Source organism: Salvia hispanica, chromosome 2, assembly GCF_029641045.1.
Source record: "Salvia hispanica isolate PSC_SH4W2 chromosome 2, Shi_PSC_v1, whole genome shotgun sequence".
Lineage (NCBI taxonomy): Eukaryota > Viridiplantae > Streptophyta > Magnoliopsida > Lamiales > Lamiaceae > Salvia > Salvia hispanica.
The window spans coordinates 22,388,161-22,412,326 of NC_142693.1; the positions used below are offsets into that span (position 1 = coordinate 22,388,161).

General features: G+C 35.8%; 6 protein-coding genes across 14 annotated transcripts; 2 read left to right on the forward strand and 4 right to left on the reverse strand.

Annotated features, from left to right (window-relative positions):
* Positions 1-2,515: 2,515 nt before the first annotated feature.
* Positions 2,516-5,939, forward strand: LOC125202004 (uncharacterized). 3 transcript variants are annotated; one of them, XR_016135456.1, is made up of 6 exons: positions 2,517-3,037; positions 3,620-3,788; positions 4,003-4,050; positions 4,782-4,838; positions 4,918-5,226; positions 5,688-5,939. XR_016135456.1 is itself a non-coding variant. In XM_089064570.1 (5 exons), exons 1-5 carry the CDS (start codon positions 2,981-2,983, stop codon positions 5,025-5,027), a joined length of 441 nt encoding a protein of 146 aa, XP_088920696.1. In that variant the 5' UTR covers positions 2,517-2,980; the 3' UTR covers positions 5,028-5,451. The 3 variants fall into 3 exon arrangements, 2 of the variants coding, with proteins under 2 accessions (XP_088920697.1, XP_088920696.1); XM_089064570.1 differs by lacking the exon at positions 5,688-5,939 and having other exon boundaries at positions 4,918-5,451; XM_089064571.1 differs by lacking the exons at positions 4,782-4,838; positions 5,688-5,939 and having other exon boundaries at positions 2,516-3,037; positions 4,918-5,451.
* Positions 5,940-6,072: 133 nt separating this feature from the next.
* On the reverse strand, positions 6,073-7,029 carry LOC125189353 (protein FAR1-RELATED SEQUENCE 5-like). The gene has a single exon (XM_048086641.2). It carries the CDS (start codon positions 7,027-7,029, stop codon positions 6,073-6,075), a length of 957 nt encoding a protein of 318 aa, XP_047942598.2.
* A 265-nt stretch (positions 7,030-7,294) lies between these two features.
* Positions 7,295-8,325, reverse strand: LOC125189923 (protein FAR1-RELATED SEQUENCE 5-like). The gene is made up of 2 exons (XM_089064901.1): positions 7,649-8,325; positions 7,295-7,313 (listed from the first exon to the last, which is right to left on the reverse strand). The coding sequence occupies exons 1-2, from the start codon at positions 8,323-8,325 to the stop codon at positions 7,295-7,297; spliced, it is 696 nt and encodes a 231-aa protein (XP_088921027.1).
* Positions 8,326-11,355: 3,030 nt separating this feature from the next.
* Positions 11,356-13,032, forward strand: LOC125211400 (putative protein phosphatase 2C 18). Its single transcript, XM_048111172.2, has 4 exons — positions 11,356-11,460; positions 11,725-11,892; positions 12,377-12,613; positions 12,685-13,032. The coding sequence occupies exons 1-4, from the start codon at positions 11,401-11,403 to the stop codon at positions 12,877-12,879; spliced, it is 660 nt and encodes a 219-aa protein (XP_047967129.1). The 5' UTR covers positions 11,356-11,400; the 3' UTR covers positions 12,880-13,032.
* Positions 13,033-15,956: 2,924 nt separating this feature from the next.
* Positions 15,957-19,731, reverse strand: LOC125201144 (putative protein phosphatase 2C 33). 2 transcript variants are annotated; one of them, XM_089065422.1, is made up of 8 exons: positions 19,532-19,731; positions 19,148-19,447; positions 18,377-18,678; positions 18,224-18,262; positions 17,366-17,662; positions 17,158-17,275; positions 16,621-16,844; positions 15,957-16,526 (listed from the first exon to the last, which is right to left on the reverse strand). In XM_089065422.1, exons 3-8 carry the CDS (start codon positions 18,599-18,601, stop codon positions 16,227-16,229), a joined length of 1,203 nt encoding a protein of 400 aa, XP_088921548.1. In that variant the 5' UTR covers positions 18,602-18,678; positions 19,148-19,447; positions 19,532-19,731; the 3' UTR covers positions 15,957-16,226. The 2 variants fall into 2 exon arrangements, with proteins under 2 accessions (XP_088921548.1, XP_047955052.1); XM_048099095.2 differs by lacking the exon at positions 18,224-18,262 and having other exon boundaries at positions 19,532-19,728.
* A 2,056-nt stretch (positions 19,732-21,787) lies between these two features.
* Positions 21,788-23,793, reverse strand: LOC125201146 (thioredoxin F-type, chloroplastic-like). 6 transcript variants are annotated; one of them, XM_048099098.2, is made up of 4 exons: positions 23,426-23,793; positions 22,850-22,949; positions 22,647-22,763; positions 21,788-22,238 (listed from the first exon to the last, which is right to left on the reverse strand). In XM_048099098.2, the coding sequence occupies exons 1-4, from the start codon at positions 23,722-23,724 to the stop codon at positions 22,218-22,220; spliced, it is 537 nt and encodes a 178-aa protein (XP_047955055.1). In that variant the 5' UTR covers positions 23,725-23,793; the 3' UTR covers positions 21,788-22,217. The 6 variants fall into 6 exon arrangements, with proteins under 6 accessions (XP_047955055.1, XP_047955059.1, XP_047955057.1 ...); XM_048099102.2 differs by having other exon boundaries at positions 22,701-22,763; positions 23,426-23,792; XM_048099100.2 differs by having other exon boundaries at positions 22,101-22,238; positions 22,612-22,763.
* Between the last annotated feature and the right edge of the window lie 373 nt (positions 23,794-24,166).

A 24,166-nucleotide genomic window follows, 5' to 3' on the forward strand; every position in this document is an offset into this window, starting at 1 on the left:
AAATAATGCACAACATGGTTTGAGACGGCCTCTCTTCGACATCGCAAATCTAACATACACAACGACAACAGAAACCACACCAAATTAGTCTGCAGACCCAACAAAATTAACACCTTAGTTTCGGAGTCGTGGATTAAAAACAAGATCACCAATTTCATGTCGATTTCATCCCCAAAACTTACTGTCAGAACACATACCACTAACAAATCAACAATAAACTTCCAATTTTGCATAACCCAACATCTAATACTCACAATTTCACATTTTATCTAAGAAATCGCGCTAAAAATTGGAACTTTTTAAGCGTACCGTGGATGGAACACCGATATGAACAGTGGACCGAGGGCGCGCACGAACTGCAGCGGGATCTTCAACACTCGGAATCGTCGCCGGTCGAACCTTTTCACGGTGTCAATCGAAGTCGCGGAAGTCCTAGGGTTTTCAAAGGCGGCGGCTAGGGTTTGACGGATGTTGAAGAGGAGAGGAAGTTTTTTGATCGTGGTGTGATGGATGGAATGACAGAGGAGCGAGAAGGTGAAAGGTCTATCAAATTGCCGCTTAATTATCGGACCTTCCGTTTCCAGACAGTATATGTTTACTATTATACCCTGGTAATGCACGAAATTAGACCAATAATGCAGGACGGGATTAAATTTGATTTTTTAATCTGGACCCTCCACTGCTTTCATCCAATGGATGATATTTAAAAGGAAATAGTATCTAAAGGGGTGAAAGTAGTTTAATACTCCCCTATATATATATATATATATATATATATATATATATATATATATATATATATAGAGTAGTGATATGGGGAAAGTGCCCATTAAGTATATAACTAGAGAACAAGTCACAGCCACAAGATCAAGAAAATCAAGGGCTAGTTTTAACACACTAGTGTTAACACCCATGCTATGCATGGGACAAAAGAATTTAAAAAAATAAATACATAATAAAATGAAAAAGTAAACAATATGTGTAAGTAAAGACCAAAAAGTAAAATCAGATAATTTAAAAATCCTACATATAATATCTAGACGATTATCTGATTTTTAGTTCCTTAACCCCAAGAAATCTACTCTTTTTGTATTCAAAAAATATAAACATTTGAAACAACACAGGTTTTAATGCACAATTGATCAAATAAGTGAGAAAAATTGGTAAAGTAAGAGAGAAGAAAAGAAAATTGAGTAAAGTAATAGAGAGAAAGAGAAAAAAAGTAGTGAAAGTAGAGTTAGTGGATTGTGGGGCTCATGTCCTAAAATAGAAATATTCTAAATTTTCTATGGAACGGCCCAAAATGAAAATAGTTGCTATTTTTCTAAAAAAAGGAGTAACAATCACACGTAAATGTAATAAACAAATTTGGATAATCAATACATCTACAAATAGTCATCGCATCTTGGTAATTCTGGATCATATATCTTTCACCACCAACAGAACTGGAAGGCAGAATGATTCGTTTACCATGCATCGAAGCATCGGACCAAAATGAAAAAACGAAAATTCTATTCGCGGACAGATACAATATCATAAAAATAGTTTTATTAGTATTTCAAATTAGTAGTACATTTCGTCAAAAAGTAACATTGTTACTTTATTTTATTTTTCATTCTATTCTACTCACTCCAAACTTAATTTTATTTTTCATCATATTCGCACGTATTATTTCTTCAATTCATATCCTGTGTATTGCTATATATCAAATTGTAAATACATGGAGTATAATTTTCAGTTAATATTTTGAAAAATCTAAGTGGAGAAATATGAGAAACATCAAATCAATATTGAACTCGATTCTTACTGTATACTATGAATTTAATTATTTAGTAAAAAAGACTTGAAAATTTAATTTTTCCTCTTGAGTTGAAGTAACACCAAGCGTACGATCTAATATCAAGAAAATACTCCCTATGTCCCACTTTAGGAGTCTCGGTTTAATAATGACATTAATTTAGTTTCACTTCTTATCACTATTTATTGGTGTTTTATAATTATTATTTGGTTTAGCTAAATTTAAATTTAATATATACACATTTCAAAATTTTGTGACCGTCTAAAAATTTGAAATATGAGTAAATTAAAGTGAACTCAATTCTAAATATATAAATTTAATTACATAATGGAAAAAAAAAATTATTTTAAAATATACATTATACAAAATCTAATAAATTAGAAGTTCAAATTAAAACTTCATTTAAAATAAAATAACAGAGTACAACATTCAACTAAAATTGTATTTAGTTAAAAAATTGTCCAGTACTATAAATTTGATGCATAATTAGACTGCCCATTACTCCAAATTCCAACACACGAAAAACCCACTAAATATTAAACTAAAGCCAAACAATATACATTGAATTATTATTATATTATCTCCCAAACGATACCATTTTCGAAACTGGGCCAAGACAATCTCCCATTTTCAGCTCACAATAATTAAATCTCGAAATTGGGGTGTTTGAAATATTTACTGCATCCCCAAATTATTAAAAGGAGTTGGACCCGTATTTAATTCTTCCACTCACTTAGCCCAAATGAATAAATAGTTCCAGCCCAAGTAAGAATACCCCAAAGGCGTTCATCTCACCGCCATTTGAGATTATCACCCATTTAAAGCTCTAGCCGCCTGCTTCTCTCTTCCTCACAGCCGCCGCCACCAGCCACCTGCCGGCGGAGTTCTCTCCCCATCTCTCTCTTTCTCAGATCTGCCGCCGCCGCCACTGTGCATGCACAGGCGGCGGCTTCGGCCTCCTCCGTGTAATATCCCTAAAGCAACATACACGCCTCCATCTCTCTCAAGTCTCTCCCTCCCTCCTTCCTTCCAATCGGCGGAGCAAATCATCTCCCACCAGAACACCGCTCCTTCTTCTTTCCACACAGCCTCGCCGCCTCACCCGGATGCCCTGTCTCTCGTTTCTCGCATATGCCGCCATGTTGCCGTTGTTATCGGTAAAGATCGGACATTTGTGCCGCCATGCTGCAGTTGTCGTCGGTAAAGATCGGATCTTTAAAGTGGCTGTCATTGTCGTCGGTAAGGATCGGATCCCTACTTCATCTTCTCACCTTTTGTCCCCATCTCTCTTGCTCCGGATCCCTCATTTTTCTCGGCCAGCAGCCTCCTTGCCGCCGCCACCCTTCCTCCCTCAGCCTTGCCGCGCTCTTCATCCGTCATCGGAGCTGTCGCCGCATTCGAAGAGCTTTTCTCTGATGCAATCAAAATTAATGGTGTTAGGGTGTGTTTATATAAGTGTTTAATCTTCTGTGGGAAGCTATTATTTTATTAGACCAATTTTTTGCCCAATCCCTCTCTTCTCTTTCTCCAATCTGTCCCCCTTCTTTTTCTCTCTCGGCTGGTCTCGGGTCTCCTATCACATGCAATAACAATTATATAAAAATAGTAAATACACCAGCTATTACCATTTTCCCTCCAAAAAGGGTATAAAAGTATTTTCATCAGACTGCCACTTTTAAGTAGTATAGATGTGATTTTCGAATTTGAAGGAGAAATCAGTTCACTCTATCACAGATTTACTTCACTATACAAGGCGGGGGTATAATGGACATTTCACTAATAAAATTAGGGCTAACAATTGAATTAATTTCTCATTTGCAGAATTCATCTCCCGCCATCCCTGCTCATCCCGTCGCCTCCATCCATCGTCGTCGTCGCTTTCATCCATCGTCACTGCAATCGCCGTCGCTTCCATCCATCGTCGCTGCAATCGCCGTCGCCTCCATCCATAGTCGAACAATGAATCCAAATGAGAAAGAATTTTCAAAATGTAAGTTGTTCTACTAGTTTCTGATTTAGATTTCTCATTCTAATTTAGATTTAGTTTTAGAATAAAAGTTAGTTTAGAGAATTCTGCAAATTCAAACGACGAGAGTTTTTAATAAGTGAGATATGCAGTAGTTTATTATGGAATCCAAATTTAACAGAACAGATGTTAGCTTACAGTTAATTACTACAGTTAACTACTTCTATTTTTTGTGTAGGTTTTGATCGACTGAAAAAAAGAAAAACAACAACCGTAGACTCCGATCGTGAGTAACAACTACCTGCTCTGTTTTTCATTTAGTGAAGTATTACATTATTAGAGTGCAGTGTTTGTGATCTATGTTTATTGTGCTCTGTATTGAGCATGCTTGTATTGCTTTGTTTTTCCATTTCAGTGAAGTAAAACATGGTTAGAGTGAAGTATTCCAGTGTTAGAGTGAAGTGTCTGTCATCTATGCTTTTAGTGCTTTGTTTTTCCATTTCAGTGAAGTATTACCGTGTTAGAGTGAAGTGTCTGTCATCTATGCTTGTAGTGCTTTGTTTTTCCATTTCAGTGAAGTAAAACATGGTTAGAGTGAAGTATTACCGTGTTAGAGTGAAGTGTCTGTCATCTATGCTTGTAGTGCTTTATTTTTCCATTTCAGTGAAGTAAAACATGGTTAGAGTGAAGTATTCCAGTGTTAGAGTGAAGTGTCTGTCATCTATGCTTTTAGTGCTTTGTTTTTCCATTTCAGTGAAGTATTACCGTGTTAGAGTGAAGTGTCTGTCATCTATGCTTGTAGTGCTTTGTTTTTCCATTTCAGTGAAGTAAAACATGGTTAGAGTGAAGTATTACCGTGTTAGAGTGAAGTGTCTGTCATCTATGCTTGTAGTGCTTTGTTTTACCATTTCAGTTGAAGTAAAACATGGTTAGAGTGAAGTATTACCGTGTTAGAGTGAAGTGTTTGTGATGCAATACAATGAAGTAAAATTTTTTGTATTATGCTTGATATTTCAGTGGAAAAAAGGTTGGCAGAAATTGCAACTGAGATTGTACCAATCGACATACTTAAAGGTTTCATGATATAATTTCAGTCTTTTGATTCTATATGCATATGAAAAGAAAAATCTTCTAATTTTACGTATTTCTATAGAACAAATGAAAGGTCATAAAGATTCAGCAAATAAAGCAGTTGCTGCCGAGAAAAGGAGTAAGAATCGGGAGGATGAAGCAGCTACTGTCGAGAAAAGGATGAAGAATTAGGAGGATGAAGCAGCTACTGTAGAGAAAAGGATGAAGAATCGGGAGGATAGACCTTCCAAACAAAAAACTACAGCTTCTACTACAAATGTAGCAGATGTTGCAGAGAAAAGGATAAAGAATCGGGAGGATAAACCTTCCAAACAAAATACTACCGATTATAATGAAAAGAGGTCGAAGTATATTCATGATAGACCTCAAGGTGAGTTATTTAATTATTTACTATCTTAATGAAATATATTATGTATATGGCACAAATTAGAGTTAAGTCTCTGTGATCTATGCTTGTAGTGCTTTGTTTTTCCATTTCAATAAAGTAAAACATGGTTAGAGTGAAGTATTCCAGTGTTAGAGTTAAGTGTCGGTCATATATGCTTGTAGTGCTTTATAATTCCATTTCAGTGAAGTAAAACATGCTTACAGTGAAGTATTCCAGTATTAGATTGAAGTGTCTGTCATCTATGCTTGTAGTGCTTTGTGTAAAACATGGTTAGAGTGAAGTATTACCGTGTTAGAGTGAAGTGTCTGTCATCTATGCTTGTAGTGCTTTGTTTTTCCATTTCAGTGAAGTAAAACATGGTTAGAGTGAAGTATTCCAGTGTTAGAGTGAAGTGTTTGTGATACAATACAGTGAAGTAATTTTTTTTGTATTATTTCTTCCAGCCTCAAAGAGAAAAGGTTTAAATGATGACAATGAAGAGCCTGCTGCAAAGAAGCAGAGTAAGGCTAAAGGAAAGAAAAAAATGATGTCGGATTTGAAAATATTAAAATCAGGAGACCAAAACTTGTTGTCAAGGTAGGAGTTCTCAATCAATGCTCTCTTCTCTGTCGAAGACAGAACACCACTTCCGAAAAGCTGCTTCTTACCTTCTTCAATAATTGCAGTAAATGCATTGATTTGAGCAATGTTCCCTTCAATACTTTGTGCTATTTCAAAGAATAATGCATACAAATTTTTAAATGCAATCTTCTTCTCGTCCACAATAGAGAATATTTCTTCATCATCACAAAAACCTCCATGTATTGGCTTCACAAACTGTGACTTCAACTATCTCCATCCACGCAAATTCTCGGGTATCAACTTAACAAACTTATATTTCAACACACAAAGTATATGGCTGCACAATAGACCAAGTCTTTCAAACTTTTTACATCCACACAAATAGGTGTCATCGCCAATGGAGTAAGTCACTGTCCATGAGTTTGAATCCTTGTCATTTATGTTATATACTTCATTTTCTCTATTGGTAGACATTCCTAGAGTTGAACAAGACAAAGAGAAACATGCATAAACTATCTCCTCTTGAATTGCATTAAAAGCACTACCACTATATATCGTTGATGCATGTTTCTCAATTTCCAATTCTGTTCGCAATATAGGCACTTTTGTTGAATCATAGTATTCAAGCTTTGCGCTATTACTTCTTTGAGCCTCCAAAGCATGGTTATAGTTCATATAAAATAGCATAAGGTTAGCCCGACACTTTGAGTACCTTTTAAAGAAGTTATTCTGTGATTCGGACAAAGATGTTGTCTTTATCAACGAGCTCATCGGAAAATCATGGAAAAAGGCTGGAACCCAAAACTTTCTAGATGCAAACATTGATGAAAACCAGTCATTATTGGTCAGCCCATATCTTTCCATTATAGCATGCCAAGATTCTTCAAATGCATCAGGCTCTATCAACTCCGACCAAACACATGTATTCAATTCCTTCTTTAGTTCTTCACTACCAAGCATGTTCTTTGGCAATTTGTCAGCAACTTTATTCATTATATGCCACATGCACCACCCGTGTCTCGTACTAAGAAGAACCTCTGCAATAGCAACTTTCATTCCTAAGTCTTGGTCGGTTACGATTAGCTTCGGAGCCACACCCATACATTTCACAAATTGTTTAAATAACCATGAAAAGGAGTCGGCATTTTCCTTGGACAAAAGGCCAGCAGCAAATGTCACAGGGCGACCATGATTATCCTTGCCCGTAAAAGGAGCAAATATCATGCAGTACCTACATGTTAAAATCACTATAAGACATGAAGAATATACTTTAATCACAGACACTTCACTCTAACACCGGAATAGTTCACTGTACGCAAGTTTTACTTCACTGAAATGGAAAAACAAAGTACTATAAGCATGGATGACCGACACTTCACTCTAACTCTAGTATACTTCATTCTAAGCATGTTTTAATTCACTGAAATGATAAAATAGTGCACATAAGCATAGATGACATAGACTTCACTCTAACACTTGAATACTTCACTCAAGCAAGTTTTACTTCACTGAAATGGAAAAACAAAGCAATACAAGCATGCTCAATACACTTCACCGTAAGCAAATATTGTAGTTCACTAAATGCTCAATATACTTCACTAAAATGAATAAAAAGTACAGTATAAGCCATGCTCAATATACTTCACTGTAAGCTTATTGTAGTTCACTAAATGCTCAATATACTTCACTAAAATAAAAAACAATACACTATAAGCATGCGGAAATAAACATCATTGTAATCATATACTAGTTCACTATATGAACAATATATTTCACTATATACTCAATATACTTCACTGAATATAAACTATAAGGCATGTGAATGTAATTAGTGTGCACGTACCTATTTGTTGAGTATGTCGTATCAAAAGAAACAATATCACCATACAAATGATAATTTCTCTTGGCAGTTGGATCACACCAAAACAAACGTGTCAGTCTATCCTTTGAGTTGACCTCAAATTCATAGGTAAATGCTCCACAAAGTTCCTTCTTCCTGCGCATCTCATTTAATAGCATTTGTGCATCAGCTCCTTCCACGTATGCTCTAAGGTCGTGTCTGTAGTTGCGCACTTCTAAAACAGTACACCCTACATAATCTAATCCACCAAGTACTTCCTTGAGTAAGCTAAAACTTAAAGTTGGACCGATATTTGCATTAGCGCAATCAAGTATGAATTTCTGATGGACTAAATCCAAATTGCGGTTCAACTTCATAAAACGCTTATGGCGTTCCTCAACCATCTCGTGATTATGTTCTTCAACAAAACTTTGTATAACATAACCAACACCCATAAAAAACTTCCAAGACACTTTAGCATTACAAAAGCACTTAATAGAAGAACGCTTGCGTTTCACCTCATGTTGTTCATTTTTTCTTTGCTTTGTACCTTCTCGGCTACACACCACATAAATCCAAGTAATGACATCTTTTTCCTTTTTTGATCCCTTCTTACGAGTGTCAAACCCAACATATCGAGCATAATTGTTGTAGAAGTCCAATGCACGATCAAGGGTCATGAAACTTTGTCCAATTTTTGGTTTCAAATCATTGGGACATTTTGGTACGTAAACCACCGTAAGAAATATATACTTCACTGTAAGCGTAAAATACTTCACTGTAATCATGTTTTACTTCACTAAAACGAAAAAATAGAGCACTTTAAGCATAGATGACAAACACTTCACTCTAACACTGGAATACTTCACTATAACCATGTTTTACTTCACTGAAATGGAAAAACAGAGCACTACAAGCATAGATGACAGACACTTCACTCTAACCATGGACTACTTCACTGAAACGATAAAACATAGCACTTTAAGCATAGATGACAGACACTTCACCCTAACACTGGAATACTTCACTCTAACCATGTTTTACTTCACTGAAAGGGAAAAACTGAGCACTACAAGCATAGATGACAGATACTTCACTCTAACACTGGAATAATTCAATCTAACCATGTTTTACTTCACTGAAAGAGAAAAACAGAGCACTACAAGCATAGATAACAGATACTTCACTCTAACACTGGAATACTTCAATCTAACCATGTTTTACTTTACTCTAACCATGAATCACAAACACTTTACGCTAACATTGGAATACTTCGCTTTAATTATGATGTACTTCACTGTAATGCATAATATACATCACTAAAATGAAAATAATTCACTAAATGCATCAATACAAACAATATTTACTTCAATATAAAGCATATTTACTACACTACAACTCATATTGAGCATATTTACTTCATTGTTCGTCACATATAGTTCACTCTAACGTTTTTTCACTTCATATACGATCTAATCATGCTGAGCAACAACACTTAATTGATAATAATTGATAATTACCTTTAGATTCAGTTTCTCCTTCCTCTCCCGATGAAGAGGAATCAGAATCGAAATAATCTTCCAATGAATGTATCGGAATTGAATCCATTTGAAGGAGTCCAGACGCCGCGATGAAGGTATGAACGGAAAGAATGAATCAAATTGCGTTGGTCAATCCTGAGCGAATTTGATCAGTTGTGATGAATTCAATCAGAATCAAACAGATTTGATTCGCGCTGGTCAATACTGATCAGATTCGCGCTGATCGATCCAATCAGATTTGAGAAAATCGCGCTTGAATTCAATCAGAACGAAGATGAATCTGGTTCAGATTTGATTCAGATCGGGAATTTCATATTTTTGGAAGAAATCCTAAGCTAAATTTGGTTCATATTGGAGAATGATTTGGGAAGATTGTTGACGATAAATTGACGATGGCTGATTATAAATTTCATTAATTCATGTTGAAATATTGAATTCCCAAAATGCCCTTAGACAAGTATTTTCTCATAAAAATTTGAAAGTTTATTTAAACCAAATGATTAATTTGGAATGTTAAATGTGTGGCTGAAATTAATTCTCTAGTTATACACTTAATATTAGTTAAACATTGATCACTTCTCTCTCTCTCTCTCTCTCTCTCTCTCTCTCTCTCTCTCTATATATATATATATATATATATATATATATATATATATATATATATGTTTGTGTTAAAATGACAACCCCTCTTAAAATGACACCGTGACACCGCTTATACAGCAATATTATAAACGCTACACAGAATATTACAAACACTACACAGCAATCTATAGATTGCTGTATAGTGTGTCGAATATTGCTGGACAAGAAATATTGCTGGTTAAAGACCAGCGAATTGTTGGTCGTCTTTTTCCAGAATTTTTTTTTTGCCACGTGGCAGCTTATTATTCGTCCACGTGTACAAATGATTGGCTAGAAATGGTGGTATGGTGATATTTTAAGGGGTGGTGGCACCCTAACATGCCCCTATATATATACAATCATTTGTACACGTGGATGAATAATAAGCTGCCACGTGGCAAAAAAAAATCTGGAAAAAGACTATATATATATATATAGGCATGTTAGGGTGCCACCACCCCTTAAAATAACACCATACCACCATTTCTAGCCAATCATTTGTACACGTGGACGAATAATAAGCTGCCACGTGGCAAAAAAAAATCTGGAAAAAGATGGGCAGCAATATGCTGGTCTTTGTACAACAATTTTTCTTGAACAACAATATCCGACCACTATACAGCAATCTATAGATTGTTGTGTAGTGTTTGTAATATTGCTGTGTAGCGTTTATAATATTGCTGTATAAGCGTTGTCACGTTGTCATTTTAAGAGGGGTTGCCATTTTAACACAAACCTCTCTCTCTCTATATATATATATATATGTGTGTGTGTGTGTGTGTGTGTGTGTGTGCAGGGGAGTGTTAGGGTGTCATCACCTTTTAAAATAACACCATATCACCATTCCTAGCCAATCATTTGTACACGTGGATAAATAATAAGCTACCACGTGGCAAAAAAAAAAGCTAAAAAAGACGACCAGCAATATGGTATACACTATACAACAATTTTTCTTGGCCAGCAATATCCGACACACTATACAACAATCTATAGATAATTGTGTAACGTTTATAATATTGTTGTGTAGCGTTTATAATATTGCTGTATATGTGGTGTCACAATGTCACTTTAAGAGGTGTTGTCATTTTAACACAAACTTATATATCAATATGAATAATAAAATTTCATAATAAAATAAGTTAGTTGAAGTCTTAAATATGTCTGAATTTTTCTACTCCATACAATAAATTTATACTTATGCACACACATATCTCTATTAAAAATGGAAGTATCTTGCCTATACTACGTGAATGTATTGATGCGAGAAGAACTATGAATATGAATTACAAGCTCAATTTGATTAATTCTAAAAAATAATCGCAATAATTTATAGTTGGGAAGTGAAATATATAATCCCAAATAATTAGTTAAAAGTGCAGCTACTTTTTGGGGATAGTAGAATATGGATAGGAAATATGGTTTGGATCATAATCCCGTTACTACTTTAACAAATCCAAAATTAGGTCGAGAAGCTGAGATTCAAAAATTTAAATAGGCGATTTATTAGTATATATATTGAGAGATGAGAGCATAAGGAGGAGTATCTATTTGTATTTGTATTGAATATCATCACTCTGATTCATCAACCATACCATGGGATCCTGCTTTTCCTCCCAAAGTCTGTTGATGCATGATCCCCGGATATTTACGCAGGTTATAAGCAAACGCATGTCTTCTCAATCTCATTATACATCATTCTATTCTATTGTATTGCCTCGTAGTTGAAGCGAAACGAGTTTAAGAAAGGAATATTTAGTGTGTTAAGAGAGTAAAATAAGAGTGAAAAAAGTGTTACCATATATAAAAATGAGTCGAGAACTTCTCAAAATGAAAAAATGGCGCGATTTGTATTGTATTGTATTGTATTGAATTGTATCGTATTGTATTGCATAGTTATAATGAATTGCAGCATTGCAGTTCGGGCGTGGGAGGATAGAGTCGAGCTTCTGTATGGCGCATTACGGCCCTGGCCCTATGCCTTACCTTAATAAGGTTGTCCAAAATGTTGTCGATGCGACGGGCCAAGACACCAATTTTGATTGCTACTGTAGTACGACTACTACAGCAATCACCCTATGTAAACAGGTTCACACACTTGTTCGTTACTTAATAATACTACAATTCTATTGTCAATGATAGAAATCCATGAGTTCCATAAAATCAATTGGTAGAAATCTATGGGTTCTATCCTAAAACCAATTGGTGATAGGAGGAGGGGCCATTAGATTTATATAGTGATTTCAGTTCTTTTTGTACACCGATATGAGTTAGTTATATTATGTTTTTTAGTTTCAATTTCCAACATTCAATACCACTACACTACATATAATGGTTTGGCTTGAGATTATTTAGTAGTATTAGGTTCGATTGTCATGTCTAATAATCATGAGACTATCCATCTAGGATTAAGTTGTTGGATTATTTTAGTTGAAGGGGGGAGACTGTAACTAATTATCATGAGACTATCCATCTAGTATTAAGTTGAGGGGGTTAATCTTATGAACCAAACATAATACATATTTAATCATGAGATTTAGTTTTACCAACCGAACACCCCCTTATTTTACAGGGGGAAGATCTTACAATTGCACAAATTGCGAACTCGGGAGCTGTGCTAGGGATGAGAGACAAGAATAATGCATTAATTGCAGTGCGCTTGACTGCCAATCTCAAGCCTATCCAAAATTGTCGTACATTAGCTAAGCCACACAATCGCAAGGACGCTCGCAACATCATACCCGCACCTATTATCTACCACAAACGCATCACTGATCAAGACGAGTTTGTAGTGTTAGCAACGGGCAGGGTAACTACCTAACTAACATCCCTACCTACTATTTTTCTATAAATTGTCTACTACTTCAATTTGAATCTTAGGTTTGGGAGGTGCTCTCGATCGAGGAAGTGGTAGCTATTGTGGCCGCGAGGCCTAGACACTCGGCAGCTAAAGCAGTAGTGGATGCAGCAGTTGGAGTATGGACGAATGAGCATCCAAATGCCGAGGTTGATGATTGTGCAGTAGCTTGTCTCTTCCTCAGACCATCCACCAATTCAACACCACACTCAATTTAGGAAAAGACCTTTGCTAAATCAATAGGAGTAGCTAGTTTCATTCATAAGTCTTCAAACTACGAAATGTGTGGGATGTTATTCAAGCTTCCTAGCTCATAATTCTTCTTGTTTTTTCAATATTTTTATTTTTATTTTCGACCATTATAATCTCTTGAAATCACAACTTATTTAGACTAATGTTTTTTTTATTGCAAAATTGTTTTTTTTCTCTTTTTCCCTTTTTGCCTATATAATACAACAACAATTCCGATGGGAAATTTAAAGTAATTAAAACCCGAGCAAGTAAAAAATGAGACAGATCACTGCCATCCATTTTAGGAGTTTTATCTTCTTTTATTTTACAAATTAAGAAAAAGCAGCAAGTATTATACAAGTAAGAGCCTCATAGATTAGATACCAATGAATACTATTTATGTGTCAATCAGTTTTTATGTAAAGCCCAAACATTTACAACAAGGAAGTCACAAATTAGATGAGACTTATGCTATTCATGATCTCACCACTTATTTGTTTTATCATCAATTATTTCAAAAAGTTATATACATGAGATTTTAAAATATATTACACGGTAATATCAGGAAATACATTAAAAAATCAAAATTAATAGCAATTGATGCCATGTGGCGCAATCGGATTAGCCTTTGTCGTGTAGTATGGACCTTTCTGCGTATGCCATAGATGAGTGCTCCCACTTATTTTACATTATTTCAACTATTTTACATCTTTAGCTAAAGATCAAGAGATACTAAACTTTCGACATAGACATCAGCCTCAAGAAAAGTATCGATATTCCTAATCTTGGGACGCCTAAACGAACCCTCTTTCGCTTCATACACAACAAAACCCGACCCATAAACCAACAAGATCTCACCCGTCCTTCCGACACACAAAGGCGTCGAATAGGGACCTTTCCATGGATCATCAAGATATGGGATTACCACTAACTTCATCCAAGAATCACTCACCCCATACACCTTCAAAACCCACACATCCACACTAATCTTAGGGTAATCACACATCACACAAAGGCTCCCCCCAATCACCCCTAGAGACGGGACGAACCCGTGATCCAAGTAGCTCGGTTCACTCACAACCCCACGAGTTTCGTTTCCTAGATCAAAACACACAATCTCCCAACGGGTAGCTTTCTGTTTAATCTACTACTCTTTCTTTATTTTTCCTTGGTTTGGCAATTATATAAAGGCATTTATTGATAAATAATTGAAGAGGTGCGTGTAGTGAGTAGTTCAAGAAAAATAAATAAAGCAAAACTCGTCATTAATTAAGGCTCAAGTACAAATTGCAAAATTAAGCTAAACTTTATTTGGTAAGTTACATTGGTATTTTTTTGTAATGTTGTTTCATAATTTTGTGCGTGAAATTACAATGCTTAGAAACATGGAATTGTCTTCGAATTTGGACTACTAAACGTGAACAAATAGAAATTAAAATAAAAATGACACAGACACCAATATAATAGTATGCTGGTTGCAATATACAAATATATGGACCACGTCATCCTTGAGTGCAACATGTGCTACCCCCATTCAAAATTTCCAAATATCCCACCAACCACCAATATTTACAAGACAATAAAACAAGTTAAATTAGTAGTATTGCTACCCACTAATAAGGCAATAATAAGATTTCAATAATAAGTATCTTGCTCTATATGCATCAATCACTTGTTGCTTGATTATGTATTGAGTACAGGGTGACGTTTCTTGATACTTGCAGTGGATTATCTCCTTTTCATTGTCCGGGATGTGAGCGTGCATCCAAATCCAGACGAAGTTCAGGATGTGAAATATGTGAACAGGGAAGAGCTGAAGGAGCTTCTACGGAAAGCAGATACCGGAGAGGGGGGCTTGAAGCTGTCACCATGGTTCAGGCTAGTGGTCGATAACTTCTTGTTCAAGTGGTGGGATCACGTCGAGAAAGGGACGATAAATGAAGCAGTTGACATGAAGACAATTCACAAGCTGATTGAGAAATGAAGTATTTCTAATGTCTGATTTGGTTTGAACTTGTGTTACTTTATCTTTGAGTTGTTTGAAACTGATCAAACTTGGTTGCCACATAGGGGTGTTGTTGACGCTGACAAGTCTTTAAATCGAGTTGATTTTGGTGTATTGCAAAATTGATTTGGTGTTGTTCTTGAATTTAGGCAAGGTTCCAAGTTTAGGTGTCTTTGTTGGTGCGTATTTGTTGCGACTGAAATAAATTTATTTTCATTTGTCAAAGGATTGCTTGCTTATCTTGATGCGTTTTACTTATTTTTTTTACCGTCTTTGTATACTGTAGTACGTATTTTGCTTCTCGTAGTCGAGAAATTAAGCAATGGGTATAGAGAGGCAACCAAACACACTCTTCACGTTGGAGAGAAAGAGGCAAACATATCTCATAGTAGTAGGCCAAATTGCAATTATAACATCACTTTCATACATTGACAATTTGCCGAAGTTTCTTGTTCAAGCAAATTGTTGTCCAACTCAAATGTTGGACTTTTGGTAGGTACGAGGGGATGAACATTTTGACATTTAAATGGACGCCGGATACTTGTCAGAAGTGACCATGTCAGTATTGCATATCAATTTGTATGTCAAAATCTCCCTCTCGAACTAGTCAAAATCAATCTTCAACTCCTCTAATCAAAACATTAACGATTGTTCGAAAGCAAAAGTTCGATTAAATGATCGAATTTAAGAGTGATCTTTACAAAAAGAAAGACATGACTATTGGAGAGAGAGAGAGTATTAGCAATGAATATGACTTGGTCTGAGAAACAATAGTTTGTACTATGGGTCCGTTCGTTCGGTTTAAAAGATTATATCTCATGATTGAGTATGTATTATATTTGGTTCATGAGATTTAATCTCACAACTGAATCATAATGAATAATCATACTCCATGATTAAGGATGTAACGTATTGAGAGGTGGTCTAAGATACTGAGACTCTGAGAGAAAGAGGTCTACTGTGCGCGCGCGTAGTGAGATGAATAACACTGAGAGGAGGTCTACACACGTGCATAGTGAGCTCCTATTGTTTGCCGAAGAGGGGAGGAGGAGGCAGTGGTGGAAGCAGCCGGGAGGAGGGGGAGAATATTATTGATGAAATGGTTTTGAACAAGGGAAACAGAGTCAATTCATAAAAACCAAAACAATAGACTCACTTGGCTGAATGCAAAATTCCGATTCTATCTATCTACTTACACCATATATAAACACACAAGCATTCACAATCTCGACAAACTGCACCGCAAGATCAAGCACCATTTCCACATGCTTCGCTGCGCCACCACTGTCGGACATTCACCATCACAAAATCCCTCCATCAGTAGCTCTCCTATCCTTCCTCAATTGCCCCACTGCCTGTTCTGATAGTGCCAGTACGGTTGAGTTCATAAGAATCATGATAGTTTGTGGCTTCGTCCTCTTCAGGCGCGGTGGAATTGGCGCTCGAGCTGGTAGACCCGTCTGAGTTAAGGAAGAGGCAGACCACTGCACAGTCATCAACCTTTGAAGTTGGATACATATACCTCCATGCTTTAACTGCTGCAGCCACCACTGCTCGAGCTGCATATGAGCGTGTAGGGCAAGTGCCCACGATAGTTACCACCTCCTCGTTCGAGAGCACGTCCCAAACCTGCAAAAAATGTATGCTTTATGCCAAGCTCAACAAAATGTAGTGAAGAATGGTATGAACAGAGCTGGGGAGGGATAAAGCTCTGGCATCGCACCCCGTCTGTTGCTAAGACTACAAACTCGTCTTCATCAATGATGCGTCTATACGAGATTTCAGGCACGGATATAAGGCCGAACTCCTTGAGACAGAAATCACCAAATGCACGCGCCATGGCAAGGCCAGGAGCGTCATTGTGTGGCAGCCACACTCTAGCCACCTCAGGTTCGTCCCGGAGGGCAAATATACGACCTCTACATTTTCGGATCCTCTCTTCTTCCGCTGAGAAACAAGAACAGCTTATGAGAAATGACACTCAACTAGACTTGATTCAAGTCTCCATCCATGAATCAAGAATCGAGAATCGATACTCAACACATCAGTAGAATGTTTTGGCAGAACATGAAAAACAGTAATTAACATAAACAGCAGTAATGATCATCAGCAGAACGTTGAAGATTGTTATATAGCATTTGATCACTACACAAAAATATCTAGTTGGAAGGTAATTTTCAAATTTTTCTAGAGAATTGCCATATCAAGTTTAACACAACGTAGTATCCCATTGTTGAGATTGGGCAGGGGAGTGACTTACCAGGAAGATCAGGCTTGAGATCCACAGTCAACTGTACTGGAACGAATGCATTATTCGCATCTCTCATCCCTAATACAGCTCTTGAGTCCCCAATATTTCCGATTATAAGATCCTGACCCTATAAATAAAGGTATTGTTGAGTGTGTCGATGATATATCCTAATACATAATATTACCAAAAACCACTGATAAGGAGTATATCATATTACCTGTTTCACCAGGGTCACTGCTGTAGTTCCACTACAGAGGCAATCGAAATTTGTGTTCGTTCTCAACTCCTTGTCCATGACCTTAAAGGCATCGAGAAATGTTTCTTTCAATGTGTTAAAGATCTCAGACTTGCTTCCAGTTTCCCTAAGAATCTCATCGTCTTGCACGTCGACTTCCCAGTGTGCACTCAGCTTCAGAGGAAGAGAATCTCGGACACGCTTAGCAACCATGTGACCATAAGGGCCATGGCCGTCAAAGACCCCACAGAAGATTGTGTCGGTTCTTGAACCAAATTTCTGCAGTTCATTATTACAGAGAATCAGAAACATCGTTCTCATGCAAATAATTCAAGCAGACGAAATAATAGAAAGATTGTGTTTCAATGGTTTTGCTCAGAAATATGACGCATCATTATTTGACCTTGTTTTCAGATGCAGAAAACGTTGTTCCAAATCAGAAAAAGCTATTGGTTTTGCTAGGCCTTCTCTAACATTAACCTATGACGAGCTACTATAATGTTCCACATGTAAGACATGAGTCAATCCTATCCTCTCTTAAGATGCTATGCTCCTGTATTAGAAATAACAATAAAGAAACTACAAATAGGATAAATATTATGGAAACATAATATCAGCTATTCCTCTCATTCTTTAATCCACTATGCAAATTTATTGCTTCTGTCAAACTAGCTATAGGCATTGTTGACAATTTCTACATAAGGTGGCAAGATGATAACACACAAACAGAAGTGGCACAAGTTCCATTGTTCCATATAGAAAAACTGAATACTATGTACATTCTAGCCATCAAAATGTAACAATGACTAATCATGAGATCAATATCTTAAAAATGCTAACATGATTGCTGATCGCTTCGCCAAAAACAATCCTTATATCCTACGCAGCAAATGCAACATGTTAGCAAGCATACAGAGTTCAAACCTGTTAAAAGGTAAAAGGAGTAGTTTTATGTTTCCCATCATAATTAATGAGCATAAGAGAAGTGCTAACCTCCCAAACAATCATGGCGTCTTGATTAACCCCTTTCTTGCCTTGTTGTGTAAAGAGGGAGGCAATCTCACTTGACCCATTCAAGAACATCCGGTTATGATTCCTATGCAACCTATCCTCCCTACTGTACTCAAAGGATGTCATTGTCGAAACCTTCTTCTTCTTAGCCACCATGGGAAAAGTGGGCACAGGGCTCCTACTTTCGCAGGAAAAGCAGGATCCCATCGTTAGGAACCTGATGATATTCAATACACACTCCAGACCAACCACGCAGTTCGCCCCACTGCTCTCCGTGTTTAAATCTGTCACAAACGATACAATCCCTTCAGTTCTTTACACTAAACACCAACACTAGAGAAACAGACACCCCCTCCCCCGGCGCCCCAATACATACAGCTTTTCAGTATCGTTTGAAAATAAAAGAAACAATCACACCAAAATTGGCAAGTATACGCAAAACTGAGCAAATCCTGATATGTGCATATTCAACATAACTTGTAAAATGAATAAACTGCAATCCTTATTCTACCTAGCAAGATAATATGCCACGCAAAAGCCTAATTTCCTAAGAAATGGTGCTTTTCTAAAGGCTAAGATCCGAAATGATTGAAACAGTAAATATCTATAAAGAGCAGATCTATATAGCAAACTAGATTTCCCCTTACAAAATATTCATAAACCATAATCCAGTTGAAAAAATCATTCCTCCATATCTATGAACCTCGTATCAAATTGAAAACCAATCGAAAAACAAAAACTCAAGCAACTCACAGTTGAGAGCCAGAATCTTCAACCAAATCCAATAAATGTAGAAAAAACGCCGAATCTCCAACAGCAATCAAACCCAAGGGTTTTTGCTCGATCACTTCAACAACTTAGCACAGCTCCAACCACATCTTCTTATACAAAACCAGTATTTGCTAAGATCATAATCACAAATCCGACCTCTAAAAACTTAAATAAGCAGCACATATAGAGGTGGAGAGAGAAACCGCGAGGGCTTGGTCACGGCGTGTGTATTTTACTAAGCCGCCTGTCGACTTCACCATCTGAAATTGTTAACGGTTGTCGCTGCATATACATAACATAGGAGTATATATCAATATTATATAGTAGTACAACAAAAATATCTAATCGCGTGTAGCGAAATCGAACCTTTACTGAAGTATTTAAGAAGAGAACAACGACGCCACACTTCGTCAATCACAGATCGTCACCCACACGTAACGGGAAATCATATCTTCCATTGATTCATTTTACTCGAGCTCGATCGAATCGTATGTGATGGCTTCGAAGATTCAATTTTTCACTACACTAAAAATGTCGAGCTTATTTAAAACGCAGTAGTTTAATAGCAAGAATCCATCCTTATCCAGTACTATGGCATACAGTACTTAATAAATGTTGGATATATGGAAACTAATAAAACAAATTTACTATAATTAATTTATTTTTCCATGTAACGAAAAAAAATGGTGCACCAATTGTACATAAATTTATTTAATTTTGACTTAATAGATTTTAGAGTCAACTACAAAAATGGTCCCTGGACTATGGGTTTATCTCGCCCATAGTCCCTGGATTTTAAAAATATCGCCAGTAGTCCCTGGACTAAGGGTTTATCTCGAAATTGGTCCTTTTAGCTTTTTTTGGTACGAAAATACGCTTTGATATTATTTTGGGGGGTTTGGACAATTTGGTCTTTTTACACTTTTAACATTTTAAATCTGATATTATTTTAGTTATGTACTAACTTTGATATTATTTCAAAATTATCATTCTTCTTTCATTTTGTTATCCTTCACTGAATTTTTTTTTATTTCAATATTAGATTTAATTTTATAAAATTAAATTTAATATTTAGATTTTTAAATATCAATAAATTTTTTAATGAAAACTATTAATTCATGGACACTATAAATATTGATTAAAACTATTAATTTTTGTTATTTAATATAATATTCAATTGAATTGAAGAAGTACAGAAAAATAATATTAATCATGATGGAAAAATAAGAGTTATTCTATTTAGCCTCCGTTCGGTTGTTATAATTGCTTGTGATTAAATATTATGAAGTTGACTAAAAATTTGATCCTACTTAAAATTTTATATAGGAGTATTTTTGTTGAAATTTTCTAGTAAATTTTGATTGTTTTCAAATTAATAAACAAAAATTATATTAGTCTTACATTAGATGCATATTTATTTCAGAATAAATTGTGTTATATAATCTATTTATGATTAAAGCTATTTAAATATTGATTAAAACTAAGGCGTTGTCATACCTTATTAATTACATAGTACTATACACTATCAAATATTGATTATAACTATTAATTTTTGCTATTTAATAATTTTTATAATTAAAAAAATTTATTGATATTTAAAAAATAAAATTTTAAATTTTGTAAAATTAAATCTAATATTGAAATTAAAAAAACAAATTCAGTGAAGGATAACAAAATGGAAGAAGAATGATAATTTTGAAATAATATCAAAGTTAGTACATAACTAAAATAATATCAGATTTAAAATGTTAAAAGTGTAAAAATATCAAATTGCCCAAACCCCCCAAAATAATATCAAAGGGTATTTTCGTACCAAAAAAAGCCAAAAGGACCAATTTCGAGATAAACCCTTAGTCCAGGGACTACTGGCGATATTTTTAAAGTCCAGAGACTATAGGCGAGATAAACCCATAGTCCAGGGACCATTTGTGTAGTTCACTCTAGATTTTATTACCGTATTCAAGCAATCTCATTAAATATGAATATTAAAAATCTAATACTGTAAAATGTGACGTTGCAAATAAAAATATTAGTGCTACGAATATATACATAGGAAACCAACTAGGTTGACAAGTGGGTAATTAAATGGAGGAATGTTGCTTTCCACAACAAAATATGGTAGTACTAGTATTTGACTTTATGTTTAATAGTATTTCTTGAATCTTTGTTTTCCTTAGTTTGGCAATTATATAATTGCATTTATTGATAAATAACTGAAGAGGTACGTGTAGTGAGTAGTTCAAGAAATATTAATAAACAAAACTCGTCATTAGTTAAGGCTCAAGTACAAATTGTAGAATTAAACTTTTTCGGTAAGTTGCACTGTTATTTTTTTTTTGTAATGTTGTTTCATAATTTTGTGTGTGAAATTACAATGCGCATGGAATTGTCTTCGGATTTGGACTACTAAACATGAACAAGAAAAAAATTAAAATAAAAAATGGCACAAACACATATGCTAGTTGCAAACTTGCAATATAAAAATATATGGACCACGTCATCCCTGAGTGCAACATGTAATACCCCCATTTAAAATTTCAAAATATCCATCAACCACCAATATTTACCTATATAAATTAGTATTGAAATATCAATATTCAATAACCACCGATTACTACACACTAATAAGGCAAACTTACGACTTCAATTAAATATAACAAATGAAAGAAACTGTAGTCATTTCACTTTACATTGCTTGGGTAATTTCTATATCATCGAAACTAAATAAGTCTCACATTTCAAGCAAATATTTTAAAAGCAGCAATCTCTTGAGGATTAAAAACGTCAAGGAAACAATTCTCACATTTCCACCATTCTTAACACTACATTTCACCTTGCAGCTTGGAGATCCGATCCATTGCCAAGCCATTCACTACACAACGCGAACGCGACACGAAACGACCATATGCTTCTCGTTCGAGTGCTCATCCAATCAGGCCGAGAACAACGGCTACTAACACAAGGGTAGAAACAATGTTAGCTCTCAACTTGGTGGAATCGAAAGATATGTCATGGGCGACAACATCATAAGCATTCCCGGTAGCATTGTCCCTCACTTTGATGCTCGATGAACCTGAGATCAATTTATGAGTCGAGCTACATGTGAGCTACTTGAATTTGATCTGGAAAAAAGATTGTTAGATATTCAAACGTGCAACAAGCAAGCCAAACTTGAGCCTATAGGTATTTTTGAACTTAAAAATATTAAACGGGTCAAGCTCGACCTAGTTGATGCATGAGATGAATGGTTTCCATTTGAGGCAAACTCGAGCCTACTACTGCTCGGCTTGCTCATTTAATCTTTTGATTGAGTACATTTTAATCTTTTGATGGAGAGGCCATCTCACAAAAACTTTCATATCAACAAGCTAAATGGTTTAGAATATTCAACTTCATTGCATCAATAGCATCTCTCTCCTAAAAATATAGAAAAAGTTGAAATTTACTAGTACTACTCCACTACTTAGGTTGATCTAGCCACCTCAATTGCATGGACTAAATCATCAAATTTAGCCCCTGTGACTTCTTTAATAACCTTTTCATCCTTCAATATTTTGAATGTGGGAACCACCTTTATCCCAAGCTCCTTTGCCAATGGCTGCATCACAAATTAAAACCAAAGTTCAAAACAAACTTATACAAAACACATAAGATTTTGATCTATATATAATATATGCAATGCACCTTGTTTTCTTGGTTGCAGTCTAATTTTAGGAACACGACGTCCTCATGCTTTCCAGACAATTCTTCAAACTTTGGAGCCATCACCTTGCACGGGCCGCACCTGCACGTACAATCAGGGTTGTAAATGAGTCGATCGAGCCGAACTGAACAGACACTTGTGCACAAACTTGTTTGGAATTTTACAAAATCAAGGTTTATGTTTGACTTTATCAAACGAGTGGAGCTTGAGCCATTTAATTTGGAACATATTTGATCACCTAATCCTTCAAATATTCAATCTTAACGATAACTGTGGCTAAGTCTAGAAGTTTAACTTAAATGAATTTTAGAATACAGCGTCGGATTAATCATATTTCGGTCCATTGAAGAAATGCAATAAATTAGTAGCGTTTAACTTATTCGATCTATGTCTGCTGAGCTGAAATTGAAATTACTAGTTTAAATTTGTCAATATACTACTCCATAATCGAAGATGATGATCACATTTCTCTCAAATCTACGCAATTCCGAGATCCAATCGAAAGGTCGAGCGATGTGATCCTTTGCTCTAAATAAATTAGCGATGGGGAAACTCACCACTGAGTGTACATATCGAGGACGACAATCTTATCGCCGGCGGCTTTCACAATCGGCCAGAATGTATCCTTGTTTACCTCCGTAACTTGTCCCGCAGCCGCAGCCGCAGCCGCCTCTGGTTCGGAACTAGCCTTCGTCCTCAGCCGTCTCTCCCTCTTCGCACTCAGCTGCAGGTAATCCGTCGCCGCGCCCGCGCACACAGTGAGGCGACACTGCTTTGCAGAGGCGATAATCGCCGGAGACGCAGAATTGTACGGTATCGGGGTCCTTGGAGCAAAACTGTACACCTGCAGAGCCATCGGCGCTAATCGCTATGTGATTGATTCAGATTGTACTCCGTATTTTCGAGTATAGAGAAAGATGTATGATGCTACTGAGCAAACTGGACCGTTGATTTATGGAGGCCCGAGATGACGATATTACCCTCAATTTTTTTTTCTTATTTATTTGTATTCATTATATGCGAATTCGTTTTTAATCGACTCTATTTTTATGCAAATACAAAAAATAAATGAAGAAAGATCATCGAATTACAAATCGTGGTATTTTCCCATGATTTTATAAGTAAATGAGTACATGGCTAAGGGGCGAAGCCAGGAATTCAATTTAGCAGGGGCAAAATTAAATACATGAAGAAATTTTAGAAGTTTGAAGTGGGACATTTATAGAGAAAATTATAAAATTTTAAAATTTCATTAACAAATTAGTACTATAAGCTAATTATATTGAGGTGGGGCAATT

Bases quoted from the DNA above. Each gene is read 5' to 3' on its own strand.
- LOC125202004 (XM_089064570.1), top strand. From the start codon at position 2,981: ATGCTGCAGTTGTCGTCGGTAAAGATCGGATCTTTAAAGTGGCTGTCA. The intron at 3,789-4,002 runs GTAAGTTGTTCT...TTTTTTGTGTAG, and splicing joins TGAGAAAGAATTTTCAAAAT to GTTTTGATCGACTGAAAAAA. The intron at 4,839-4,917 runs GTTTCATGATAT...GTATTTCTATAG, and splicing joins ACCAATCGACATACTTAAAG to AACAAATGAAAGGTCATAAA.
- LOC125189353 (XM_048086641.2), bottom strand. From the start codon at position 7,029: ATGATATTTGCTCCTTTTACGGGCAAGGATAATCATGGTCGCCCTGTG.
- LOC125189923 (XM_089064901.1), bottom strand. From the start codon at position 8,325: ATGACCCTTGATCGTGCATTGGACTTCTACAACAATTATGCTCGATAT.
- LOC125211400 (XM_048111172.2), top strand. From the start codon at position 11,401: ATGGGATCCTGCTTTTCCTCCCAAAGTCTGTTGATGCATGATCCCCGG. The intron at 11,893-12,376 runs GTTCACACACTT...CTTATTTTACAG, and splicing joins CAATCACCCTATGTAAACAG to GGGGAAGATCTTACAATTGC. The intron at 12,614-12,684 runs GTAACTACCTAA...TTTGAATCTTAG, and splicing joins TAGTGTTAGCAACGGGCAGG to GTTTGGGAGGTGCTCTCGAT.
- LOC125201144 (XM_089065422.1), bottom strand. From the start codon at position 18,601: ATGGGATCCTGCTTTTCCTGCGAAAGTAGGAGCCCTGTGCCCACTTTT. The intron at 18,263-18,376 runs GTTAGCACTTCT...TTTGCTGCGTAG, and splicing joins ACGCCATGATTGTTTGGGAG to GATATAAGGATTGTTTTTGG. The intron at 17,276-17,365 runs GTAATATGATAT...CTTTATTTATAG, and splicing joins CAGTGACCCTGGTGAAACAG to GGTCAGGATCTTATAATCGG.
- LOC125201146 (XM_048099098.2), bottom strand. From the start codon at position 23,724: ATGGCTCTGCAGGTGTACAGTTTTGCTCCAAGGACCCCGATACCGTAC. The intron at 22,950-23,425 runs GTGAGTTTCCCC...TTGTACGTGCAG, and splicing joins CTCGATATGTACACTCAGTG to GTGCGGCCCGTGCAAGGTGA. The intron at 22,764-22,849 runs GTGCATTGCATA...TTTGTGATGCAG, and splicing joins ACTGCAACCAAGAAAACAAG to CCATTGGCAAAGGAGCTTGG.